This window comes from Petaurus breviceps, unplaced genomic scaffold (assembly GCF_028583685.1).
Source record: "Petaurus breviceps papuanus isolate PSGF00001 unplaced genomic scaffold, PetGlider_PUasm1.0 558, whole genome shotgun sequence".
Taxonomy (NCBI): Eukaryota; Metazoa; Chordata; class Mammalia; order Diprotodontia; family Petauridae; genus Petaurus; species Petaurus breviceps.
In genome coordinates, this window is record NW_027186376.1 from 2,035,336 (window position 1) to 2,059,920 (window position 24,585).

At 54.3% G+C, this 24,585-nt stretch overlaps 1 protein-coding gene across 7 annotated transcripts in view; it reads left to right on the forward strand.

Annotated features, from left to right (window-relative positions):
- The window catches only part of L3MBTL2 (L3MBTL histone methyl-lysine binding protein 2), a 23,176-nt gene extending 2,921 nt beyond the window's left edge, over positions 1-20,255 (forward strand). For 2 of the 7 annotated variants that reach the window (XM_069102885.1, XM_069102889.1), the window contains exons 4-17: positions 569-692; positions 2,028-2,107; positions 4,751-4,868; positions 5,224-5,358; positions 5,493-5,581; positions 10,403-10,634; positions 10,718-10,794; positions 11,022-11,126; positions 11,644-11,791; positions 12,130-12,212; positions 12,603-12,891; positions 13,940-14,005; positions 15,479-15,568; positions 15,921-18,487. In XM_069102885.1, the coding sequence (XP_068958986.1) occupies positions 569-692; positions 2,028-2,107; positions 4,751-4,868; positions 5,224-5,358; positions 5,493-5,581; positions 10,403-10,634; positions 10,718-10,794; positions 11,022-11,126; positions 11,644-11,791; positions 12,130-12,212; positions 12,603-12,891; positions 13,940-14,005; positions 15,479-15,531 (1,599 nt within the window). In that variant the 3' untranslated portion in view covers positions 15,532-15,568; positions 15,921-18,487. Of the gene's footprint in view, positions 1-568; positions 693-2,027; positions 2,108-4,750; positions 4,869-5,223; positions 5,359-5,492; positions 5,582-10,402; positions 10,635-10,717; positions 10,795-11,021; positions 11,127-11,643; positions 11,792-12,129; positions 12,213-12,602; positions 12,892-13,939; positions 14,006-15,478; positions 15,569-15,920; positions 18,488-18,743 lie in introns of those variants that run through there. The other 5 variants (XR_011171302.1, XR_011171303.1, XM_069102888.1 and 2 more) reach the window with 5 other exon arrangements.
- The last annotated feature ends 4,330 nt before the right edge of the window (positions 20,256-24,585 follow it).

Genomic DNA, 24,585 nt, shown 5'->3' on the forward strand with positions numbered 1-24,585 from the left:
TGGGAGGACAGGCCAGGGGAGGGGGATGGGTGCCTGGCTTCTCTCACTGGCCCTGGCCTGGAATCCTGACCCTCAGGGTTCTCATGACTTTGAGCTTCTGGGTTTGCATCTTTCTTCCCTGCATCTGGAACTGAGAAAGTCAGAGGGCGGAGGAAACAGACCACAAGGTCAGACTTGTTTCTGGTGGGTGGTCACCGGCTCTGACTGACTGCTTCAGGCCTGGGTGCCCAGTGTCATTGAGGCAGGGATTGAACCCAGGTCTCTGGGAGCTAAGTACAGGACTTTTGTGCTGCTGGGCCCAGACAGGCCTAGGCAGGTGTCTTGCCTTTTACTGTGTGGGGGAACCTCTCTGGGCCTTCATCGTCTCCTCTTGAAGCTGAGGGGTTCCTCCCCCGACTCTGTTCAGCTCAGCCAGGGCCCTTCTCCCCTTGTTGAGTTCTCCTTCTACAGCATCTCTGCCCCCTCCACCCCGCAGTTGTATGTAAGCTCCCTAGGGGCAGGGATTCTCCCTGTGTGCCCCCAGTGCCCATACCGAGCACTAGGGTGTCCTGTTTTCTGTGCCCTCCAGGGGAAGCCACCCACCAAGAAGGCCAAGGTCCTTCACAAGGCTGCCTGGTCTGCCAAGATCGGTGCTTTCCTTCACTCCCAGGGCACGGGGCAGCTGGCAGATGGGACCCCGACGGGGCAGGACGGTGAGGAGGGGGTGTCCTTGGGACAGGTGGGGAGGGGGCCGTCCCTTTGGGTGAGCTGAGGATTTTGGGACATGGGCCTTGGGACTGTGGTAGGGTGGGGATCCAGGAGCCTCGTAGCAAGGGTGGGATGGGGTGGGATCAGCTGAGGTGAGGACCTGGAGCTCCTCCCAACTTCTTGTGGGATGGTTTTATTTTTATGTCACTTGTATTCCCAAATAGATCCTTCCCCTCTTTTCTGTCTTGAGCTGTCCCTTGTAAGAGAGACAAGAAAGAAGAAAGACGCCAACCCCCCCACTGTCTGCTTTGCTTTGCAGCTAAACCTCATATGCTCTTTCATTCCTGTAACCCCAAGTTTCCTTCGAGGCCAAACACATACACACAGACACACACACACACACACACACTCTCTCTGTCTCTCTCCCTCTTCCTCTCTCCTCTGTGTACTTGTCTCCCCAAGATTGTAAGCCCCAGGGTCTATATCTCCAAGAAAAGAAGTCATTTTATGCATTTAAAAACCTGATTTTAAGAAGGCCTGCCCACCCCACTCCTCCAGGCCTTCATCTGACTGCCTGCCACAGGGGTTTAGGACACTCTGTGTCTTGGTGTGGAGATGGCCTCAAACAAAGTGCCTGGTTCAGGACAAGAGAAGGCCAGAGCTCCCTAAGGAACCTCAGGACAGGGACAGATGTGATTCTCCAGCCCTGGCCTAGGGTCCTGGAGCTGGCTGACAATTTGGGTCTGTGAAATTTAATGAAGACATAGGCTTGGCCCAGTTCAGTCACCTGCCCAGGGTCAGGACACCTGGGCTGAAGGTCTTTACTTTGTTTCAGTCTGGCCTCCCCCCGCCCCCCCCGCTGGGCGGCCTGTCTGGGGAAACCTCTAGATGACTTCTCAGCATCATGGATGAAATCAGATACATAGAATTACAGAGAAAGTCAATTACTTTGTAATACATTATCAAAACATGTTTTCAAACAAGTGCAGGGACCCCAGGCCTAGGGGGCGTGGCATCCTTGGCTTCTGCCTTGAATCTATGGGAGTAGTTTCTGGAGGCTGGTGCTGGGACAGCAGCTTCCCCCTGGCCAGATCCCTGGATGTGGAGGAGGGGGCTGGCTACCTAGGCTTTGCCCACAGACCTTGGCCTTCCACCCCAGCCTGTACTGCTGATTGGCAGGCATTCCCCTGCCCTGGGAGGCCTTCTGAGGCTAGGGCTGTCCTTCCTCATGGCAGAGGGTGGGCCAGGTATGCAGGTGTGTTAGGAGCTTGGGGGAGGGATCAGGGGCTGCAGAGCTCCTGCAGCCCCCCTCCTTTCTCTGTTCTGTCATACCCTTGCAGCTTTGGTCCTGGGCTTCGACTGGGGGAAATTCCTAAAGGAGCACAATTACAAGGCAGCCCCTGTCAGCTGCTTCAAACACGTAAGCACCTGGGCCTGTCTCTGTGTGGGGGTGGGAAGGGAGGAAGGTTGTTTCTCACTGCCTCTTGTGCCCCCTGGACTGGGGAGCTCTGGTCCTGCCCCCCAAGGGGAGCCCCTCCTGGGACGGGGTGGGGGTGGTTCCTGCCCGGGGTCTCCTTGGTCCCAGACACTAGCACTGTTCTGCTTTGGCCATCCACTCCCGGGACCTTGAGAGCCTCATCTTTGGGGCCAGGGGCTGAGTCTTTTTGATGTTTTTTCTTCCTCTGTGGTTCCTGGCTGCCATAGTTTGCTACTTGGGCCAACCCTGGGCACCCAGAGAAGGGTCATGGAGCCCCTGGCCTTCGTGAACTCCCAGTCTGATGTGGGAGACAAGCCTGAATCCCAGTGCTGGGCCCTTCTTGCCTGCTACCTTGGGGATACTCCCAAGGCAGGTTCTAGCAGGGAGGTGACCTTAATATTGCTTGTTCATTGATCCAGCTGGCGTTAAGCACTTTCCCTCATGTTTACCTGGGCCTCAGGTTTGCAAAGCTCTTCACCTAGATTATTCTCAGCTCCTTGGGCCTTCCATAGACCCTGTGAGTTAAGGGTGGCACGACTTCCATTTTACAAGTGGGAAAAGACTTTTGGAGCCTTCTAAGGAACATAGCTCTAGAGAGATCATCTAGTCCAACCCCCCCCTTATGTTATGGGAGGAAAGCTGAGGTCCAGGAAGACACAGTGAGGAAACTGAGGCAAGATTTGAATTCAAGTCCCCTCTCAGGACTGGGCCATCAAGGTGCCTTCAGAAATGGGGTCATGGTTGAGGGATTTTCAGAGAGATCTCATAGGTCGCTGATGTGGACTGTGCAGCCTCAGTGGGGACTGGGGAGAGTTAGGCTGATGCCTTGTTGAGCCCGCCCAGTGTGCTCTTTCTTTCTCCCCCCTTGACTGCCTGTGGAGGGGCCCTGGGAACGGCCTTGACTCCTCTTCTGAAAGCCTCGGGGACAAGATGTGCCAGAAGGCGTCTCCTTCCATGCTTATCGCTTCCTGGACTGGATTGTTCCTTTCCTCCCCCTTGCTGACTCATTCTTGTCCTGGCTGGAAGAAAGGAGGGGTTTCCCTGCACCCCCAGGCCTAGTACTCATGGGTGCTTGGCACTTGAATGATTGAATGGGGGCTAAGGTCTCTCCTCCTCCCTTGGATTCTCTGAATTATTTTGTTGCAAATCTTAGTGCTATTGTGTACCTGGGAGGCTGAAGGGAATACCATTCATTGGGCTTTCTCTGTGCCCAGCACTGTGCTAAATGATAGTGGGAGTGGAGGGACAAGTGTGATGCCTGGGGAGTGAGTGAGGAAGGCTGGTGGTCCCTGGGCAGGTGACTGGGAAGGCCTCCTGAAGTCACATTAGAGATGGGAAAGGTGTCTGTATGACTGTGTGTGAGCGCTTGAGACACTACAGTGAGGGCAGTGTAGGGGCTGGAATGTGCTTGGGCTGAAGTGTCCCAGCCTGGGGAACGGCCCCCATGGCCGGCCAGCCCAGCTCATATCCAGAGGCTCGGGTTTCCAGCTCAAGGTGCTCTGGGTTCTGTCCTTGATAAGAACAAATTGTGAAAATCGCGTTCCGCTGGAGCCCAGAGGGGAGAAGAAGGAGCAGGGGAGGGGGTTACCTGGAGGCCAGCTCCTTCTCAGGAGAAGAACATTTTTGAAAATTGAAAATGAGAAAAGCCCTAAGTGACCCTGACAAGGAGGCCAGGCCTTGGGGTCTGAGGGGCCGCCGTCCCTGCAGCCTTGCTCAATCAAGGTCACAGAGATCATAAGTGGCAGAACAGGATTAAATACAAATCGGGGATTTGGGTCTGTGCTGGGCTGAGCACGGGGCAGGTCACCCTGGGGCCACATGTGGCCCTCTAGGTCCTCAAATGCAGAGGGTTTGTTCTGCAAAACTTGGGCTTGGTCAAAAGGCCACACCCAAGGACCCAGGTGCCCACATGTGGCCTTGAGGCCAGCCAGTCAGAAGCCTTTGGGGAGGCCCGATGATGGATGGATCGGCCACTTACCCTGCTTGTTTCCAGTGATACACATAGAAAGACCAAAAACCCTTCCCCTGCCGGAGGAGGAAACAAGCATTGGTTACGGCTCCCCAGAGCCAGGCTCTGCATTGCCCTCCCTTGAACTCCCCACTGAGCTCTGGGCAGCCCCTCTCAGCCTCTGTTTTCTCCCCATAAAATGCAGGCACTGGACTCAATGCTGTCTGAGGCCCCCAGGACTGTTGATGCTGCTGGGGCCTAGCTCCCAGGGCAGAGCAGAAATCTGTGTCCCTTTCACCTTCTCCAGTGGGGCCTAGTTCCCCTTCTGGGACACAGCAGAAGTTCTTTTCCCTCAGAGCACCCCTGCCCTCGCGTTGGGTTAATCACACGGGCTAACTAGATGCCCGGTTACATAAGATGGGCTCTGCCTCCTGGAGCTCACCCTGAGTACCAGCCGACTGATGGGCAGCTCTCAGCTGTCCCAGGTGTTTTCATGAGTCAGTCCATCTTTCCTCCAAATGCTTGCAGTCCTTTAATAGGGCCAAGGCTGGGTTCAGGGATTGGAGTCGGGGGAGATCAGCCCAGGAGGCTTTGTAGACCTCTTGCCTTTGGAAGTGCTCACTCCACCCTCCCCACAGGTTCCGCTGTTTGATCAGTGGGATGACGTGGTGAAAGGGATGAAGGTGGAGGTCCTGAACAGTGATGCCGTGCTCCCCAGCCGCGTCTACTGGATTGCCTCAGTCATCCAGACGGCAGGTGAGCCCCAGGGCTCCGGGAAAGACCTGCCCTAGGCTGAGTCAGATGTTCTGAGTCCAGGTGCTGCCACTGACCAGCTACGTGAATATAGCTTGGGGGTTCTGGGCCCAAGCTCCAGTTTCCTACTCTCTAAAATGGGGGCAGTTACTGTACTTGTGTTCTGTCTTTGGGGGACAGGATGGGCTCATCAGTGGGGGGCTGGTGGCAGTAGATGCTGCTTCAGGGGTTAGGGTGAGGACTCCGTCCTTGGTGGACGCTGGCCCGGGAGCCTTCGGCTCAGACTGAGGGCAGAGGCCAGGCAGAAGGGGAGCTCGGTGTCTTCGGATGCCCCCCTTAGTCTCCTCTCTCCTTGCAGGCTACCGGGTACTCCTTCGGTACGAAGGCTTTGAGAATGACTCCAGCCATGACTTCTGGTGTAACCTGGGCACTGTGGACGTGCACCCCATCGGGTGGTGTGCAATCAACAGCAAAATCTTGGTGCCCCCGCAGAGTGAGTGTGGGCAGGTCTGCACCTGGGGGACGGGGGAGGCGGGGACCAGCCGCGTCACTCGGTCTGCGGGCTCTGGGGCATGGTGTGTGGTCAGGAGGAGTGTGTGAAGCCTTCGCTGTCCTCTGTCTCCACAGCCATTCACGCCAAGTACACAGACTGGAGGGGTTACCTCATGAAGCGACTGGTGGGAGCCAGGACCCTCCCGGTGGATTTCCACATTAAGGTCAGGCCTTGTGGTGCACCCTTCCTGCGTCCCAATACCTGCCTCTAAGTCATTCCTCCCAGCATAAATCAGTGACCAAGCTTCCGCTAAGCACCTGCCCTGTGTTGGGGGCACCGTGCTGGGTGCTGGGGATGGTGAGAGAGGTGCAGAGCTCTGAGGTGGCTGTGGCTGCCTGGGCCCTCTGGAGACCTTGCCTCAGCCCTTGTTCTGTGGATGTCAGGAGGGCTCCCTGCGCCCCTCTGCATGCTGGGCGCTGGGCTGCGATGAGGGGGGTGCCAAGTTCAGATGTGGCCCCACTCCCTGCACAGGGAGCACTGACCCAGATAACCAGAGTGGACGTTGGGGAGCTGTGGGCAGTGTGCGGGGCCGAGGCGTCCGGGTACTCTGGGCATCAGGGAAAAGGCAGAGGCTTGAATCGGGCTTTAAGGGATAGTAGGCGTTCAGCAGGTGAGGATGGCTTTGGAATGAGGACAAAGGCATGGAGGTGGGAAAATGTAGCCCTTGATCCTGGGGCAGGAAGGAGAAGGGCAGATGGCTAGGAAGGGCGGCCCCAGGTAGTCTTTGAGTGCTCTCTGTGAGGGCTTTGCACTGGGCAGCCACAGAAGGCCTTGTGGGGAGGGTGGTGACAGTTACCCGGGATCCAGACGTCCCTGCCTTCCCAGAGCCTCAGTGTCTTTATTGAGACAAGTTAAATATCTAGAGTGAGCTAAGGACTTAATTTGGTGGGATAGACCAGAGGGGCCGGGCCATTCAGAGAAAGAGGCAGCCTCCTCCAGCTCCCCCGGGATTCAGAGGGTCTAAGGCCCCTCAGCTCAGACCAGAATCGCCAGGTATTGGTCACTGACTGATCAGGCGGCCCTGGACAGGCTGACCGACCTGTGTGTGAAGCATCTCTTGTCTATTGTAAGGAAGCTCTCTGGGAGTCACTGAGCTGCAGAACAGGCCTCAGGGAGCACTGGGAGCCTGGCTTCCCCATACCCGGAAGTCTGTCAGGCCAGGTTTTGCCAGGGCCTCTCCCTGCTCCGGTCCTGCCTTGCTCCCTCTGCTGGCCTGACTGGGGATGTGGCCGGGAGCATTGTGAATATGGGGGAGGACGGAGGGTTCTCTCTTTCCCCCTACCCCCTCTTTTTCTTTTCCCCTCTTCTCTCCTCTCTCTCTCTCATTTTCTTTTTCACTTTCTCTTCCTCTCATTCTCTCACTCTCCCCCTCTCTCTTTTCTCTCATTCTCTCTTCTCTCCCTCCGCTCTCATTTTCTTTTCTCTCTCTCATTCTCTCCTTTCTCATTTTCTCTCTCCCTCTTCTCTCATTCTCTCTTTCCTCTCTCATTCTGTCATTCTCTCTCTCTCCTCTCTCTTCCTCCTCTCTCTCCTCTCTCCCTCCCTCTCTTTCTCTCTCCTCTCTCTCTCTTTCTCTTCTCTCTCTCCCTCCCTTCCTTTTTCTGTCTCTGTCTCCCCCTCTCTTCCTCCTCCCTCTCCTCTCTCCTCTCTCATTTTCTCTCTCCCTCTCTCCAAATCTCCCTCTCTCTCCTCTCTCTCCCCCCTCTTCTCTCTCTCCCCCTCTCTCTCCCTCTCTCTTCTCTCTCTTCCTCTTCTCTCTCCTCTCTCTTTCTCTCTCTGTCTCTGTCTCTCTCTCCCTCTTCCTCTCCCTCTCTCTCTCCTCTCTCTTCCTCCTCTCCTTTCTCTCTCATTCTCTTTCTCTCCCTCCCTCCCTCCTTCTTTCTGTCTCTCTGTCTCTCTGTCTCTGTCTCTGTCTCTCTCTCTTTCTTTCTCTGTCTCACTGTGCCTACAGACCTTTAGGAAGCACCTGCTTTCTGCAGGGCACTCTGCCTGATGGGCGCTGGTCGTACAAGGAGAGACTTCCCTGCCCTTAGTGAAGAAGCTGGCATTCTGTCAGGGACAGTAATTGTAACTCCACAGACATGTATTCAGTAAATACTCTGTATGCTTTTTGGTGGTGGAGGCACCAGCAAGGGGAGGGTGGGGGGAATCTGGGAAGACTTCCTATGGGAGGTGGCCCTGGGCCTGGGCACCCTTGGGAAGCCCTCTGACTTTTGAGCCTCAGTTTCCTCATCTGTAATTAGCCTGGAGAAAGTAAAAGCCTCCTTCCAAGCTCTGTGCTAATCAGGCAGTAAGTGCCTGGTCTAAAGCGGGGGTCTGGACCCTCCCAGTCATGGAATGTTAGAGCAGGAGTGGAAAGGACCTTGGGGTCCCTGCAGACAGGAGAGGTGCCTTTGTGGTGGCTGCGTCCATTCTTCCGACTCTGAGTCCAGGCTCTCCACAGAGCTTTGCTCTACCTGCAGGTTTTGTTTTACAGGTGGGGAAACTGAGGCTCTGCCATACATTTTTGAAGAGTCAGTCTGTGAATGGCTCTCCCAAAAAAGTGACCCAGAAACATTGACTTGAACAATAGGAAAACTTTCTGAACTGTGCATCCGTTACGGAGGCTTAGGGCCTGCAATGAAACGGTTCAAGAATAAGCCTTTTCCTTTCTCAGGGGGGGCCTTGGTGGGGTGCCCTGCCTCCAGGGCCCAGCTGCCTCCCCCCTCCTTGTAAGAGGTGTGCCCATCGCTCAGCCCTCCTCCCCACATGCTTGTCTGGATGGACACCCTCAGTCATGAGCAGGGGCAGAGAGGGAACTTAAGGGACGTCCCTCCCTTGGGGCCTCTCCGCATCAGGCAGGAGGATCTCAAAGCACAGCTCAGGCCGAGGAATCGGCCCTGCGGAGAATTGGCCAGCTACCTTTGGCAAGCTCCTTGACCTCTGTGCCTCAGTTTCTGTTGGAAGGGATAGTCAGGCCTGCTTTTCCTGCCCGAAGAGTGTTGGTGTCGGGTTCAAGTAAGTGAAAGTGTTTGCAAGTAAAAACACTTTATGAGGGCCCTGGATGAGAATGGCTGGGACCTGCAGCTGGTGGGGACAGCATCTGATTGGGAGTTAGGGAGCCTGGGTTCAAATCCCAGCCCTGCCTCTTAGGGGCCTGGGACCTTGAGCCAGTAAGCCAGCTGGGCCCCAGTTTCTCCAGGGGGTACGTCGGTCAGTAAGCACCTGCTATGTTCCAAGTGCTGGAGATCCACAGAAAGGCAGAAATAGCCCCTAGCCCAAGAAACTGCCTTCTAGTCAGGGGCAAGGGGTGCAGGGGGACTGGGGGTCAGGAAGACTTGGATTCAAATCCTGCCCCAGATTCTTTGTAGCTTGGTGACCCTGGGCACGCCATGGAGCCTGTCTGCCTTAGTTTTCTCCTCTATAAAATGGGGATAATAATGGGACCTCCCTCCCAGGGTGGCTGTGAGGCCCAGCTGAGCTAAGGAACATCCCAAAGTCTCTACGTAAAGCCTGGTTATTACTGTTAACATCTGCAGACAGCATAGGGGAGGGGCCTTTGGGCAGGGGCTCCTGCCTTTTGTTCCTCATGGACCCTGTTGGCAGGCAGACTAGTGAAGCCTGGCGAGCCCTTCTCAGAAGCTGCTAACGATAGCAGATGTCTGTATGGAGCCTGCTTGTGCTGGGCACAGTGCTCAGTGCCCTCCCCCCCATCCTCACAACCATCTAGGGAGGTGCCATTATTAACCCCCTTTACAGATAAGGAAACTTCGTCCGGAAGGGACTTGCCCAGGGTCACATAGCTGCTAAGTATCTAAGCCAGGCTTTACCTTAGGTCTTCCTGACTTAGTGCCATTTAACTCTCCCTTGTTTTTATGTTTTTAATGCATAGAATAAAATAGGATGTCATGATAGGGAGACCCTCACAGGAAGAAGATAAGGTCTCAGACCCGGGTGAGGGTCCCCTGGAGGTGGTGTGGGGGCTGGGGATTGGGCATTGGGCACAGGGACTGTCAGCCGGATTCCTGCGTGGGCATCCTAGGCCTGGGACTGGCAGGAACTGCCTCATGTTACAGATGAGGAAACTGAGGCGCAGAGGGAAATCTCTTAGTGCTAGGGTGAGTGTCCCAGGTGGGGGCTGGCTGCCAGGCACAGTGCTCAGTCCCCAGGGATAAATGCTTTCTCCTCCTTTGTCCTGATAGTGAGGAGGAAGCTCCTCATGGAGATTGTCCTGGAGACAAAGGTCCGACCTGGAAGGGGCAGCCTGCCTTGCACCTCAGGGGGCCCCACAGAGGACTTCCAGGAAGGAGAAGCGGGCTGTGTGCTTTTGTGGAGCCGGCCAGGTAGCGGCTCCCTGCTAGAGCTGGAAGGAAACCGAGGCCCAAGGACAAAGGTTGTGAGGGGCAGTGAAGAGAGTACTGTCAATGAAGAATGAATGAAAAAGCATTTGCTCGTCATGCGCTGATCAAGAGGCAGAGGGCTAGGTTTGGGGAGCACAAAGTCTTGGGTGAGACAGTTCCTTCCACCAGGGAAGGGAGTCCCCAGCATGGGAGGGGACGCTGCAGGCAGCATCCAGAGGAAGTGGTGGCTTCCATTCCTGCTGCCGTCCCACGAGGTAGAGGCAGGAGGATGTGGTGGGCAGGCAGAGGACCCCGCTCCAAGGCCAGGGCGGCTCAAGTAGAAGTGTGGCCTCTGGTCACCTCGAGACTCCCTGGCCTGGGGCATACAGGGAGCTCTGGGTTCCAGCCTGACACCTTCTTCCTCTGTGATGGGAGGCAGTGAGTGACTTCCCTCTCATGAGGCTCAGCTTTGGACCTCAGCAGGTGCTGGAGCCACGTGGGCATCCTGATTCTGAGTGCTCTGGCCCCTGCCTCACAGTGAGGAAGCCTGGGCCTGGGGTGTGCTTGGCCTGGCAGGGCCATGGAAGTGCCTCCCTCCCCCAGCGACTTTCCTGGGGCTCCTGTCCAGACCCTCCCCTGAGCCCCTACCCCCGGGTTGTTCACAGATGGCAGAGGGCATGAAGTACCCCTTCCGTCAGGGGATGCGGGTGGAGGTGGTAGACAAGAGCCACGTGTCCAGGACCCGCATGGCCGTGGTGGACACTGTGATCGGGGGGCGGCTGCGGCTACTCTATGAGGATGGTGATGGCGACGACGACTTCTGGTGCCACATGTGGAGTCCCCTCATCCACCCTGTGGGCTGGTCCCGCCGCGTTGGCCACAGCATCAAAAAGCCAGGTATGGGCCGAGTGGCTGGGAACCTGCCTCAGTGCACGCCCCAGGGATGCCCCCCTCATTCCTTCTCTCTTCCTCCTCTGCAGAGAGGCGAGGGGAGATTAGCAGCCACCCCACCTTTCGCAAGATCTATTGTGATGCCGTTTCCTACCTCTTCAAGAAGGTGAGCCCCAGGCCCCCTGGGGGGAGCCTTGGAGGGGTCCTCTTGGTCCCCCCCTGGCTCTGCATGGTTCTCTCTTCCACACCCAAGGGCCCCATCTCTTCTCAGGCCTGCCCCTTTTCCTTCTGCTCCCTCTAGCTTTTGGCTGCCATTAGCAGGGGATGGCTGCTGCTAGCTGCTGGCCAGCAGGGACCAGTGCCCATGACTTCCTGCCCATCCCTCTTACTCAGGTGCGAGCTGTCTACACAGAAGGAGGCTGGTTTGAAGAAGGGATGAAGCTGGAGGCCATCGACCCGCTGAACCTAGGCAACATCTGTGTGGCCACTGTCTGCAAGGTGCGCTGGGGCCAACAGCCCTTCTATGGTCCCCCAAGGTGTGGCCTCTGAGAGGGCGGGGCTGGCCCCAGAGCACAGCCGTGGGGTGTGGAGAGTAGGGGGGGCTTTAGCCTCAGCATCCCTTAGCCAGGTTACTGGCACCTCTCAGAAGCCCTGGGGCCTCCATGTCTTTATCTGTAAAGTGAGGGTGTTGAGCTGGAAGGCCTCAGTCTTTCAGCTTTAAAGCCCTTGGTGTCCTATGGCCCTGACTTCTCTCCATTGGCCTGTAAATTTCTGATGGCTCCTTCCTGGAGTGTGTGGCAGCATCAGTTAGCTGAAATGTTGGTGGCCTTCCCCCACCCTGGTCCTGGGCTTCCCAAGTTCTCTCTGTGACAGCTGGGCCTTGAGGTCCTGTATGTAAGAGGGTGGGCTGCCCTTGGCAGGTACAGCAGGCGGTGCTCCTGCCTCCCTCTCTTGTGTGGGGGGCTGCCACGTAGGTGGCTCACTGTGCTGACAGGAGCCCCCCTTCCCCGTGAAGGTTCTCCTGGATGGCTACCTGATGATCTGCATTGATGGCCCCACCTCTGTGGATGGCTCAGACTGGTTCTGTTACCATGCCTCATCACACGCCATCTTCCCAGCCACCTTTTGCCAGAAGAACTCCATTGACCTTATACCTCCAAAAGGTGAGGCCCAGGCCCCAGAATCACCCTCCCAAGAATGCAGGACCTGTCAGCTTCAGGGGCTAAAGAGGTGTGAATGGGGCGTGGGGGTACAGACTGCATCATGGGAGGGATTGGACTGCTGATGCATCTCTTCTGTGCCCACAGGGCCAGGCAGGTCTGGCCTTTTTTCCACACAAAAGCTCCCTAGGACCTGGAAAGCCCGAAGTAGGGGGTGCCAGAGTCTTTGGCTGAGGCCTTCATCCTCGTGCCTTCCTGACCCATCCACGGCCGAGAGCTGGCCCAAGTGGGTGCGATGGTGCTGTGCCTCATGTTGTGGTCTCCCCTGCCTTCCTCTCCAGGTTATGACGCAAAGACTTTTGACTGGACCTCATACCTTGAAGAGACCAACTCAAAAGCTGCTCCTGCTCGACTCTTCAACATGGTGAGGAGACTCGGGGTTTGGGCAGGGACCATGGGCTGGGGGCCTGGGGCCCATGGTTCTAGGGCCCCGCCTGCCTTGTGCCCAGATGTTAATCCAGTGTTTTGGCCCGTAGCAGGTGTCAGGTCGGGTCCACTGGGCCCTCACAAGCCCTTCTCCTAATGGGTCCATACTGTGCAGGTTTGGGGGTGGAGGCCAGCCTGTGGCTGCCTCTCCTGAGGGTGACCCTCTTCTCCCAGTTCCCTTCTCCAGAGAGTTTAGGGAAGTGTCTCCATTGGGATAGAGTGTGGACCAGGCCATCTTAGCATGTGACTCCCGGGCCCTGGGGTGGTGCTTACCTATGCTGCCTTCCCCCCGGACCTCAGAGCCAGCCCTTTTCCTCCCCACTCCCAGGACTGCCCCAACCACGGCTTCAAGGTGGGCATGAAGCTGGAGGCCGTGGACCTCATGGAGCCGCGACTCATCTGTGTGGCCACGGTGAAGAGGGTGGTCCAGCGGCTTCTCAGCATTCACTTTGACGGCTGGGACAGCGAGTACGACCAGTGGGTGGATTGTGAGTCACCCGACATCTATGCCGTGGGCTGGTGCGAGCTGATCGGCTACCAGCTCCAGCCCCCGGTGGCTGCAGGTCTGTCCCCTTGGCACCGCCACACAGGCTTCTCTTCCAGGGTGGGCCGCGAGGGTGAGCTCTCCTTCCCCTCCCCCTGCCCCTGTGGGGGTCCAGGCTGTAGGTCAGGACAGGCAGGCCCGGGAGGCCCCCACCCCCGGACCCCTCCTGTGCCGGGGCCCCAACTTAGTGCCCTAGACATGGGCCCAGGAGAGGCAGGACTTGGAGCCGGATCTTCTTACGCGCTAGGCTGCCCTGCCAGTCCTGTAAGCCCTGATATGCAGAGACCTGTTGATCCAGAGCAGGGGAGCCTGGGGCTTCTGGTCCAAGCCCACCATTTTTACAGCTGAGGAAACAGTCTTGAGGAGGTGGGGTGACTCCTCCAAGGTCACCCATCCCTGGGGAGAGTCTGACTTGGAGCCTCCAAAGTCTTTGGGGGACTGTGAGCCCGTTTTGTAGATGAGGACATAGAGGCTCAGGGGTGAAGGGCCTTGGCCCATGCCAGCCCGGGCTGAGTCCTTAGGGGTGGATCTGACCCCTTGCCTTTTCCCTGTGGGGGCTCCCGGAGGGCAGGCGTCAGGCTCATGCAGCCTTTGGTGAGAGGCTTTACCTCTGAGCCTGTCGTTACGCTGGAGATGTTCGTGTCTCAGGACTTTGGGAGAGTCGAGATGTGAGTGTGTAGGTGGCTCAGAGTCTTGTTGTGGCTGTGACTTCACTTCGCAGGTTGCTGTCCTGCTCTGCCCTCAGTTTCCTCATCTGTAAAACAAGGTTAAACTGGATCATTTCTGAGGTCTTTTCCTGCTTAGGTGCTCCATCCATGGGGGGACTCCTCATTTGTGTGGTCCCCAGTTGAGGTCAGCAAGCATTTACAGAGCTCCCCTAGTGCCAGTACTGAGACATGACCCCGTCCCTGCCCCCAAGGAAGTAACCTTGAAGACTGAGCTTCCTCCCTGCTGACCCAGAGTCTGACTGGGTTGCCCCTCTCCCCCTTGGGTGACTCGGGTCTGTGACGGTGCCGAGGCCTCCCTCTCTGTGCATTAGTCAGGGTTTCCTGAGTGTCAGAGGGCTGGGGGTTGCTTAGAGCCTTCCCCTCAGTTCTTCCCTCCTCGTCTCTTGGTGACAGAGTCCGCAACTTCCCAGCAGACCAAGGAAGTCATGAGGAAGAAGAAGAAGCCATTTGGGAAGAAGAGTAAGTGATGTGGGCCCCCTGTCTAATGGGGTCTCTGAGGCAGCCACTCCTTTGCTGGACAGGTATGGGGAGAGTGGGTGGAGACCCCGGCCTTGCTGCCCGGGCAGGACCAGGGATGGACACATAAGGGCGCCACCAGCCTTCGGCCCAGAGTCCATCTGCCCCAGTCATAGGCAGGCTGTTTTATTGTCAGGAAGGACACAAACCTTCAGGCCCAAGGGGCACTTGGAGGCCGTCCGGCCTGTGTCTACTGTGTACCTCACTAATGACCATTTGGCCTTGGCTGGGGGATTGGGGTGTGTGCAGAGGCCCCCTCCCTCCTGGCCAGCCCTGGCAACTTGGTGGCTGTCCTCGTGGCCCTCTGCCCGATGGTCACTTTGTCCATAGGTCAGGCCCAGATCGCCTCTTTGCAGCTTCTGCTTATTGGCTTAGTTGTAGCCTCTGAGGCCAGGCATACCAAGGTTCATCTGTCTTCTTTATACTTGATATGTTCCCTTCATCTTCTGTCATTTCCTCTCAGTTTTTTCAGCTGACCCTGTAAGGTGTGAGGTCTCTGGCTTCAAGGCCTTTCCCTCTCTGGTCACTTTCCAGCCTATCAATGTCCTTCCTCAGATCTGGAGCCCAGAGCTCCACACAGTCTGATCAGGGCCAAGGGCCCTGGGACCCTGCCTGCCTCGTATCCTCCTGGCCATGGTCTCCATGGTCTCCCAAGGTCTCATTGCCTTTCCCGGCACCTTCTCTCACTCTTGGTTCTCTGAGCTTGAAGGCCACGGCAGTACGCGGGTTCTGGGCCGAGGGACTGCAGCTGTCTAGCCAGACCTTCCCCTTCTTGTACCCAGGTGTAAGCCTTGATCTTTATCCCTGGCCTTTCACCTGTGGGTTGGGCGCAGATGCACTGGCTCCTGGCTGTACTTTGCTGGGTTGGGCTGCCTCTTGAAACCCCCTCATCCGGCTCAGCATCTATCTGCCTGCCTGCCTGCACTGTGGTGTGCCCATGTCTTCATCCTAGAATGGCAGGAGGAGCCTGTGCCACGTGGTCCACGTGACCTGACTGGTTCTTGGTCGTATATCCTGCCCCCACTTCTAGAGAATCAGTAACTGTGCCTTGAGAGTATCCTGGAGCTAGAAGTAAAGCCTCCTGCCCTAGAGAGAGAGAAGTCCTTGTCTGGCAGACTTTCAATGAAAGCCCTGGAATGGGCAGCAAACTCCCTGGCGTGTTTCTGTGTCTGCCTTGAAGAGGGGCTGTGTTCATCAGCTGAGCCGAAGACGGGGGGAGTTGGGGAGGGAAGGTGACAAGGCAGGCCCAGGCCAGTGGAGCTGGTCCTGAAAGGGGAGGTGAGCAGAGGCTGGTTCAAGCTTCTGCCACAGGTGGCGGTCACTGCTCATCCAGAAAATGAGAAGCCTGTAGGCTCGGTCAATTAAAGGCCAACCAGACTGACCTCAGAGCACTGTCTGTTTTCACTGTAATTGAAGGGAAAAGGATCACAACCAAGACACGCCCAGCAGCCAAGAGAAACCAGCACTGACCAAGCCCTAGGGCGACATGAGGCCTCCGAGATTTGAGTAAGAGCCTCAGCCCCGAGAAGTGGGGGAGGGGAGCGGAAGGGAGGGTGTCCTCTGCCCAATGGCCCAGGCCCCAGACACACCTGCACTCCCCCCACCCAGCCTGGAAAGATGAAGGAGATTGGGGGGCGGGGCAGGGTTGGTACCCCAGCCCGAGTACTGGGCCAGACTTCTTGGCCTGGGTGTTAGTGCTGTGAGGCATACACTAGCTGGGCCTTGGGTTTCTTATCTGCGAGATGAGGGGCTTGGCCTTGATGGCCTCTGCGGGCCCTTCTGCTTCTACATCCTCTCCTGTTTCCCATATTTTGCCCTCTCTAGTATTGAGTCCTAACCCTTGGCTCTTTCCTCATAGGCTACCTTCTTGCCTGGCCAGCCAGAGAAGGGTGTTCAGTTACATCCCCCTGGGGCCAGTAGTCAGGACCTGGAGCCCAGTTGTAAAGCTGCCGGTCCTGTCAAGGCTCCTGGCTGTCACCCCTCCCTCAGCCAGGGAGTCCCAGGGCCTTCTCTGTGGCCTTGTCCTTTGTGAAGGGGAGGGTGAGCGGACCCAGCAACCTCCATGCAGGAACTCTGAAGATGCTCCATGTCCCCAACACCTGGTGTCAGCTTCCCTGGGAGGGTCTCCTGAAGCTCCAGGGCCTGGGCCCTTTAAGGAATTGAATCACTGAGGATGTCCCTACTCAGCCTTCAGGCTTGTACCAGTCCTGACCTTTGATCAGGAAGGAGCAGGCCTTCAGTCACTCCTTCCCCTCTAGACACATTTTTCCAGAAAAGAAGAAAAGCCTCATTTTCCTTTAAAAAATCAAGCTGGATGCCCAGAGAAGTGAAGCCTGATGCTGAGTTGGGGAGGAGAGCTAACCAGTCCCCAGCTCCCTTTGGTTCCCTTGCCTTCTTTCTTCCTTCCAGCCTGGCTGACCTTGAGCAGGAGTCTGATTCTCAGTTCCTGTATGGGACTTCCCTGGAGGCCCTCATTCTCCAGGCAGCCTGGGGCCCCTGGCCCTCCTGGCCTGATTTCAGAGACACCCCTTCTCATCATCAGGGGGCAGGGTATGGGTGCCTTTTCCTGGGCCCCACACCTGGAAGGAGAAGGAAGATGATGGCATGTGAGGCGTCTCAGGGTGTGCTTAGTGGAATGATGGGGTGGAGGGCTGGTGTGGCCCCTTCTACTCAGGAGAGGCCATACCCAGCTGTCCTCGGGGGCGGGCAGGAGCCTTCCACCCCCCCAGCTTCCATGACAGCTTGGGGATTGGTGGAAGAAACTTCAGAGTCCAAGACCCAGGGCAGTTGTGGAATGGTCTTCAAGCATCTGGCAGGTGGTCCTAGGGAAATGGGATCAAGTCACTCTTGGGAGGGAGTCAGCCCCAGAGAATGGGTTTGAATGGCAGGGGGAGATTGAGGCTCAGTGGACCGAACAATTCCAGCAGCTGCAGCCATGTCTAAGTGGCCTTCGTAGGAAGTGAGTGTCCCAGCATGGGCTTGTACCTTCCAGCAGAGCTAGGAGCTGACCGTTTGGCAGGAGTGTCACAAAGAAGATTCCTCTCCATGTTCAGGGCGAATGAGTAATTCGCCTCTCTTTCGCACTTTAAGGTTTATGAAGCACTTTCCCCAGAAACAACCCTGTGAGGTAGGTGCTGTGTGGTTTCCCTCATTTTACAGACGAGTAAGGCCAGGCCCAGGGAGGTACAGCACCATGCATGAAGGGTAGGGGGCCTCGGTTCAGAGCCCTTCCAGTGTAGCAGGCCCCTTCTCCCTGAGCTGCCACAGCTGGTCATGCCTAGGGAGGGGGCAAAGCTTAGCAGGATTGGTCATTGCGGGACCTGCAGCATGGGCTGCAGGAGACCTCCCTCAGACACCAAAGTTACCTTGAACTGCCAGACAGGCACACACGTGTTGTGAGCACATGTGAAAATGAACAGCTACTTGACTGATTCCAGCTGGCCCTGCGAGACCACACGGGAGGACTTGTAGCCCCCCCCCCCCATGGCCAAGGCTCAACTCCAAGCCTTTCAGTGTCTCTGTAGTTTACTCAGGGCTCTGGACGAGTAGAGCTGAGCTCCAGTATCCAAATGACCAGGCCCGGCCACAGGCTTTCTGGTGTCAGTCAGGCTCGCTTGTTCCCAAAATATCAGGCAAAGTGGCTAACAGCTGCAGACGTAGATGCCCGGGGGTTCTCAATAGAGCCTGCAAGGCCCCTTGGTTGAGTACAGGGAACCCTCTTCAAGCCAGTGTCATGAGAAGGGACCCTCTGGCCACAGCTGCATTTTAGGGATATGACACAAGCCTGGCTCCAGGATGTACGAGGAGACAGGAGCCCCCAAATTCACCCCCAGATCCTCGGATCTGAGCTGGAGGGCTTCTCCAAGGCCTCAGTGGTGGGGAGCACTGGCCCTGAGGCAGCCACTTAAATCCAGTGAAGAACTTCTGCCCTACATCGAGCCCCAAAGTGCTTCTGGGTATTAGTCCCAGCTCTCTTCCCTCCTGAGGAGCAGAAAGAACCGAGTCCCTCTTTCACACGGCTGCCCATTGTGTATCAGGACACTGTTTGCCAGCCCCCCTCCCCCCCCATCCTCCTTCAGCCTTTAGTGAGAAGTGTCCGAATGTGCTGAGACCACCATAGTGTCCTCTGGATGTTTGACTTTGGGAGCCTTTGTCGCACACCATCCCAACTGTCCGCCTGACTCAGCCCTCATGGCCTTCCCCAGCCCTGCTGTCGAGCCGTTCCGCAGTAGGAGTCTGAATTCAGCCCTCCGCATTGGTCTCGATTGGGTTTTACTTGTTAGTGGCAGACTGGAATCTGGGATCCCAGCCATCTGTCATCCAACATGATAGCTATTCTCAGGTTCATGTCAAAAGCTTGTTTTAAGCATTTATTAATCTTGAATGAATTGTGAAGTTGATTAAAAGCAAAATGATTTTTAAGAATTGAATTGTTAATGTCTGGTAACATTATTGGTAAAGGTAGGGGTGTTCTTAGTACTGAGACCTAAACTTTGTGCCCCCCCAAAACTTTGGTTAACTGACCATTGGCTGCATCTGGGGTTGGGGTGACAAGAATCCTTTGTGTTGTATGATATGCCCACCCTCCAGCCCTGGCCTGCTGCTGCAGCCCAGATGGCACTCCTGCTTCCCCCTCCCCTCAGCATTGTCGCTTACATCTGGCTTCTGCCCCTCCCCTCAGATCTGCCCTCCGCCTTGGTCGTCGGGCCCAGTCTCTTCTCAGTGATGATACTTTGCCGTGGGGCCTTGAGGTTTGCACATTATTTCCTCAGAAGAGCCCTGTAAGATCGGGAGCACCAGTGTGATTCCTCCTTTGATAGATGGTACGGGCTCACACTTGCCTGTGATGACCTTGCAGTGCCTGAGTCAGGATTCAAACCCAGTTCTCCTGAAGCCAGGCCCAGCTGCTTCCTAACTGCCGTCAGCTTTGGGGATCATCTTCTCAGACTTGTTTGGGCCTCCGAGATCGGTGACTCATCTCTTCCTTCGTCACGAGCTCTTCTGTTCCTGCTTGGGCCTTCGAGGCTCACTCCTGTGGCCCTCTGCTGTTCCCCCTTCCACTGCACACCGCTGGCTTACAGGGGGCACTTTTCTATGTAGAGATTTAGTAATCCACATTTGCATTTGCTCCTAGTAAGCTCTGCTTGCTGAGAGACTGGCCTCAGGGCTCCTCTGGTGGTCTGGATTGATGAGAATGTCAAAGCTCCAGCTTCCTCTTATATCCACCAGCAAAGATGCAGGAAAGAGCGTGGCACCAGTGAGGGCTTTCTCCTGCATCCTTGGGGAAAAGAAACCGGAGTTGGGGAAAGGACTGGTTTAAGGTAGTGGCAGAAGGAGCAGTGCCAGGGTTAGTACATCACTGTGGAAGTAATTGGTGTGTAAAGATTACAAATCTCCCCATGTGGGGAATGGTAAATTCTGGCCACCTGGAGAATGGCTGCCCATTTCATTCAAGTAATGAGCTCTGGCCTCAGTCTCCACTGCCCATAGAGTGGGCACAGTCTCCCAGATGAAGTGAGTGGGAGGCCTCTGGGAATGTGCTGCAGCCTGCCTCAGCTACACATCTGAACTTGACTTACTGTTTTATCGTCTAGGCTGATGAAAGTGATGGAGAAAATGTCAAACATGTAAGATGAAGCTTCAGAGTGTGTTCTTCACACTTTGTTGTGTAGCCGCTTGTCAAACATTTACCAGGGATGAAGCGGTGTGTGAATTCCTGAGGGAAGGAAGAGGATATGGTGAAGTATTTGGAGCTGGCCCAGACTCATTTAAGAGACTTTTGATGGACAGTACAGCGAAGGCCTCAGAAAAATCATCGATTGTAGTGTCTTTCCTCGTGAAACTCAAGCATATTTGAATTTAATGTAGAAATCTTGGTTGTACTCCACCAAAGGAGCATACTGAAACACCCAAACTCACTTCTCCAATTTGGAAGGTTAAAAAAAAGAGACTAGTAATTCCCACACATCTTCTGGCCCCGGAGATACATTTGTGCTGATTTCTTCCTCTGGAAAACTACTTGAGGGTAGCCTTGTTTCCCTTAATGTGGATTATAATATAGATCTTAATGTAAAACAGAACTTCTTTGCTTCGTTTGAGTCCTTGGCTTTGTTGGCCATTTGGCGATTCCTGAGGACCCCTTCTCAGAATCATGTTTGTAAATGCATAAAATAAAATAGGATTACAAAGGAAATGATTTCTATTGAAATGCAGTCATCAAAGTATTTTTGAAAACAAGTTTATGAACCTCACATGGGGAAAACCTCAAGGCTTATTTGTAAATAGAAAGTCACTTTTTTGCATATGAAAAGGTCATTTCTTGAGTCTAGGAAAAAGCTATATATATATATAGGCACTCTCAGCTAATTCTACTTTTCTGCTCACCCCCAGCTCCCACTCACAGACTAGGTTTCCTGGGGCATGACCACCCCAGTGACAGATTACTCTGGGGTTTTAGAGTGGTTTTATCTTCACCCTGGTCAGCCAGAGGACACAAGACCAAGGCAAGGGTATTTATTGAAATATCAGTAGAACAGCAGCAGTCCAAACCTGGGGGTTTGCTCTGTTGTGAGTACACACAGTGTCAGTGGGAAGGATGGGGGCCCATAGAGTTGTAAGTGGGGAGGCACACCACTGTGGTCTAGTAGGGATGGTGAACTTCAGATGTCCTCGACTTCTCCCACTGACCTTCCTCCTCTGGCTCATAGTCACCACCTCCTCCAGAGCTGGGCCTTCCAGGGCTCAGCTGACATCCTGGTCTTAGAGAATTGCTATGTATTTTCAGAGAATTTGGAACCCACTCCCTGAGAACAGGAAGAGCCTTAGCTTAGGGGCCCTACCATCTCCCAACAGGATCCTAGCTCCAAGTGCCTGACTCAGTTTCTCTCATTGACTCCCCAAATTGGACCCCCTGTAGATTCCTCAGCAACCTTTTTCTTTTCCATTAAATCTCTTCCATTCTCGGGGTGGGGGTGGGGAGCATCATGATAAGCTCATGTGCTTCGGCTGCAAAACAGCATTACCAAATAAAGAGGGAGGACAGAGATGTACACCCCCCTCCCCCACAAGCTATAGTTTGCAAGAGGCCTTTAGGAAGAAGTGAAGAGAGTGAACTCAGGAGTTCTTCCTGTCTGGCTCTCGTCTCGACTGCCAGGACTCCTTAGATCCTTTTTGGGGGCTTTGGAATTGATTTTTGAGATCATCCTCAAGTGCTAGCCACCCTGTAATTCCATCGAGGAACTTGTTTATAACTTCCTTGACACTGGCCAAAGCCCAAAAGACGATGAACCTTCCTTCTCATTTTCTTTGTGTCCTACGAACTGGTTTGGAGGACTCACTCAGGAGCCCTGTGATCATCCCAACCCAACCCTCCCAGCATGACTGCACCATTTCGTATCATGTGTATGTTTTAACAAAAGCTTCTGAGTAGTGGAGAAATAAAAAATTCAGGGAGTATAGCATTTTCCCTCCCCCAACATAACCCATGCTTCCTTGATTGAGCATGAGCTCCCTGAGGGCTGGGACCACTCCATTTCTGTACCTGTGTCCCTAGCACAGAGAAGGTGTGTAATAAATGCCATTGATCAATTGGCCCAAAGTGACCTTGTGTAAAGTGATATCAGAGACTCACACCTCCTCAGCACCCCTGCTTCTGAGGCCCCTCCCTCCCTCTGGAGAGCCTCTCCCAGACCCCCGTTTAAGGAGGGGCCCCTCAATACCCACCTGGCTGCTCTCCTGAACTTCACCCCTTCTCCCCAGCTTTTCATCTTTTTAATGTGTCGTCCACTCCTGTAGATTTGTGAGCTCCTGGAAGGCAGGGGACTGTTTTGGCCTGTCTTTGTACCCACAGTTCCCTGTGCATACTTTCATTGTTTGTCCTTGTGTTCAAGGAGGACCAAGGACATTGAAAGACTTGCCTGTGAATTGGATTTAAGTGAGGCAGAGTCATCAGCCTCACTGCCTCTTCCTGAGTCCTCAATGTCTAGTGTCGATACAAGAGTCAAGATGACTGGCAATGGCCCAGGATATGGTGGGTGGCCTCAGTGTGCTCTGCAGCCCCTGCTTCAGCCCCTTCATGGCCATTCAGGGAGGACTAGACCCTCTGCCGAGCCCTATTCTGGGCTGCTCACCCTCCTTGGGGGTTCACCTTCACTCAGCTCTCACTTGTAGCTCCAAGGAGCTGTAGCTTGGGCAGCGGCCACACTGTGGTAAAGACCTTCTCACCTGAGGGGCTAAACCGGGTTGAGGGTGGCCAAGGGGCCTCAAACCCATGGGTGAGCTGGGAGGGTGCATACCCCAAGCATGTGAAGACTTCCCCAGCAGAACGGGCAGATGAAACGATTAATTAATACTGATGGACTAGCTATTTACAATTTTTAAAATTTTATTTTAATTATTAAAGATTTTATTTGGATAATATTTTTGTGTGAAGGCAGGATTTGGATTGAGGTTTTTTTCTTTTTAATTTTGGTAAATTGTTTTTTCTATTTGCAAGTTTGAAATTTTAAAAGCCTGTTTTGTGAAAACAAAAGCAGAAAGCCCTTACACATAGCAAAGACAGGAGAAGCCACAGTTGTCCTGGAGCGCCCTCTGGTGTTGAACACTGCACATAGCAAGTAGGGAAGACCATTTGATGGATTGTAAGTGGTAGTTGGCTAGTTAAGTGTCTGCGTGTGGGATGGGTAAAGGCCCATTTCCTAAGTTCTTCCAATCTTTAATTATTTCAGTGTAAACCTTCCACTTCTGTGGCCCCAGGAGAAAAAAACCAATAATCCTTGACCAATTTTTCGGAGGAATTCAGGAGGGATTCTTGTCTTGTTTTGTTATAATTGTCAAATACAGCCCTTCAAATGTGTTGATGTTACATGTTGACTTCACATGGCTGTTTTTAAAGAAATTCCTCCCTCCCTCCCTCCTTCTCTTCCTTCCTTCCTTCCTTTCTTCCTTCCTTCCTTCCTTCCTTCCTTCCTTCCTTCCTTCCTTCCTTCCTTCCTTCCTTCCTTCCTTCCTTCCTTCCTTCCTTCCTTCCTTCCTTCCTTCCTTCCTTCCTTTCCTTCCTTCCTTTTCCTTTTCTCTTTCTTTCCCCACAGTTACATGTAAAAACAATTTTTAACATTTGTTTATAAAACTTTGAGATCCAAATTCTCTCCCTTCTCCTCCCTACCCCCACCGCTATTGAGAAGGCAAGCAGTTAAATAAAGGTTATATATCACATGGCTATTTTGACTCTGCAAAGCGAATACACACATAATATGAAAGGGGGAGTTTCCTTTCTTTCCTACAGAAGTATGGTGATTACCAACCTTTACCTTGCCATCCCATTCTCTGCCCTCTCCTAGGGTCCTCTTGCCCATTGCATCTGTCTCTTAAGTCACCCTCCCACCCTCATGGGGGAACCTGCCAGACTTTCTTGAGTACCGTTTGCCCCTTCTCCCAGCAGAACTGTGCCCAAACCGAGACTGTCCCCTTTCCTCCCCTTCCTACCATTGTCCTCTTTTCCACCTCACCTTTTTGTTTGAGGCGAGAAAATTCCTAGTTCCTTCTCCAGAGGTTGGGGAGCCTTCCAACACCCCCCCCCACCCCCTTGAGTGATCATGGACCACTGGCCTCCTGAATAGGTGTCATAGGGATGATGGCTGGCTAACTTGATGAATGGCCCAGAGGGTAGAGGCCCCAGCCAACTGGTGCCTCCTCAGCTTTACTTCCACACCTGGGTGGATCTGTGATCTTGTCGAGTTGGGTTCCCATCTATGTCTGCCCACCCCTTGTGACCTTTACTCTTAAACATGTGCTGTTGAATGAAATTGAAGAAAATCACGAAACCATGCCGACTGGGTCCACTACAAATTTGTTTTATAACCTCAATTGGGCAATTCTTTTCCATTTTTCTAATTGACTCATCATGCCACCCAATAAAGCTGCTTTTCCGACTCTTCTTGTCTCCTCAAAGCTCCTCAAATCTCCCCTGGCTCACTCCTTACCCTGAGAACCTTGCCTCCTATTTCACTGAAAGAAATGGAAGTTGATCTTTGAGAGGTCCATCTTCTCCTTGCCAAGACAAACCCATCTATATGCACACATGGTCCCATTCCTTCCTCTCTTCTCCAGCAGATTGCATGCTCTCTCTCACTTACCTTTAATCTCTCCCTAGACATGCCCACGTCTCCTTCATCCTCAAAAGTCCTCACTTGATCCTTCTGACCCTATTAGCTGACGTCCCACATTGCTTCTCCCTTTTGTGGCCAAACTCCTTGAGAAGGCTCCCTGTAATCAGTGCCCCTTCCCTCCTTCCCTCTGCCTCTCTTTTTTAATTCTCCGAAGTCTGACTTGAATCAATGCTCTCTCCCAACTTACCAATGATCTCTCCATTTCCAAATCAAATGGCCTCTTCTTCAGTCCTCACTCTCCCCGACCTCTCTGCAGTCTTTGATCTTATTGACCATATTCTTCTCCTTCATCTCCTCTTCTCTCTGTGTTCTAGTTCTCATCCAGCTCATGTCCTCTAAAGACAAGTGTCCCACAGG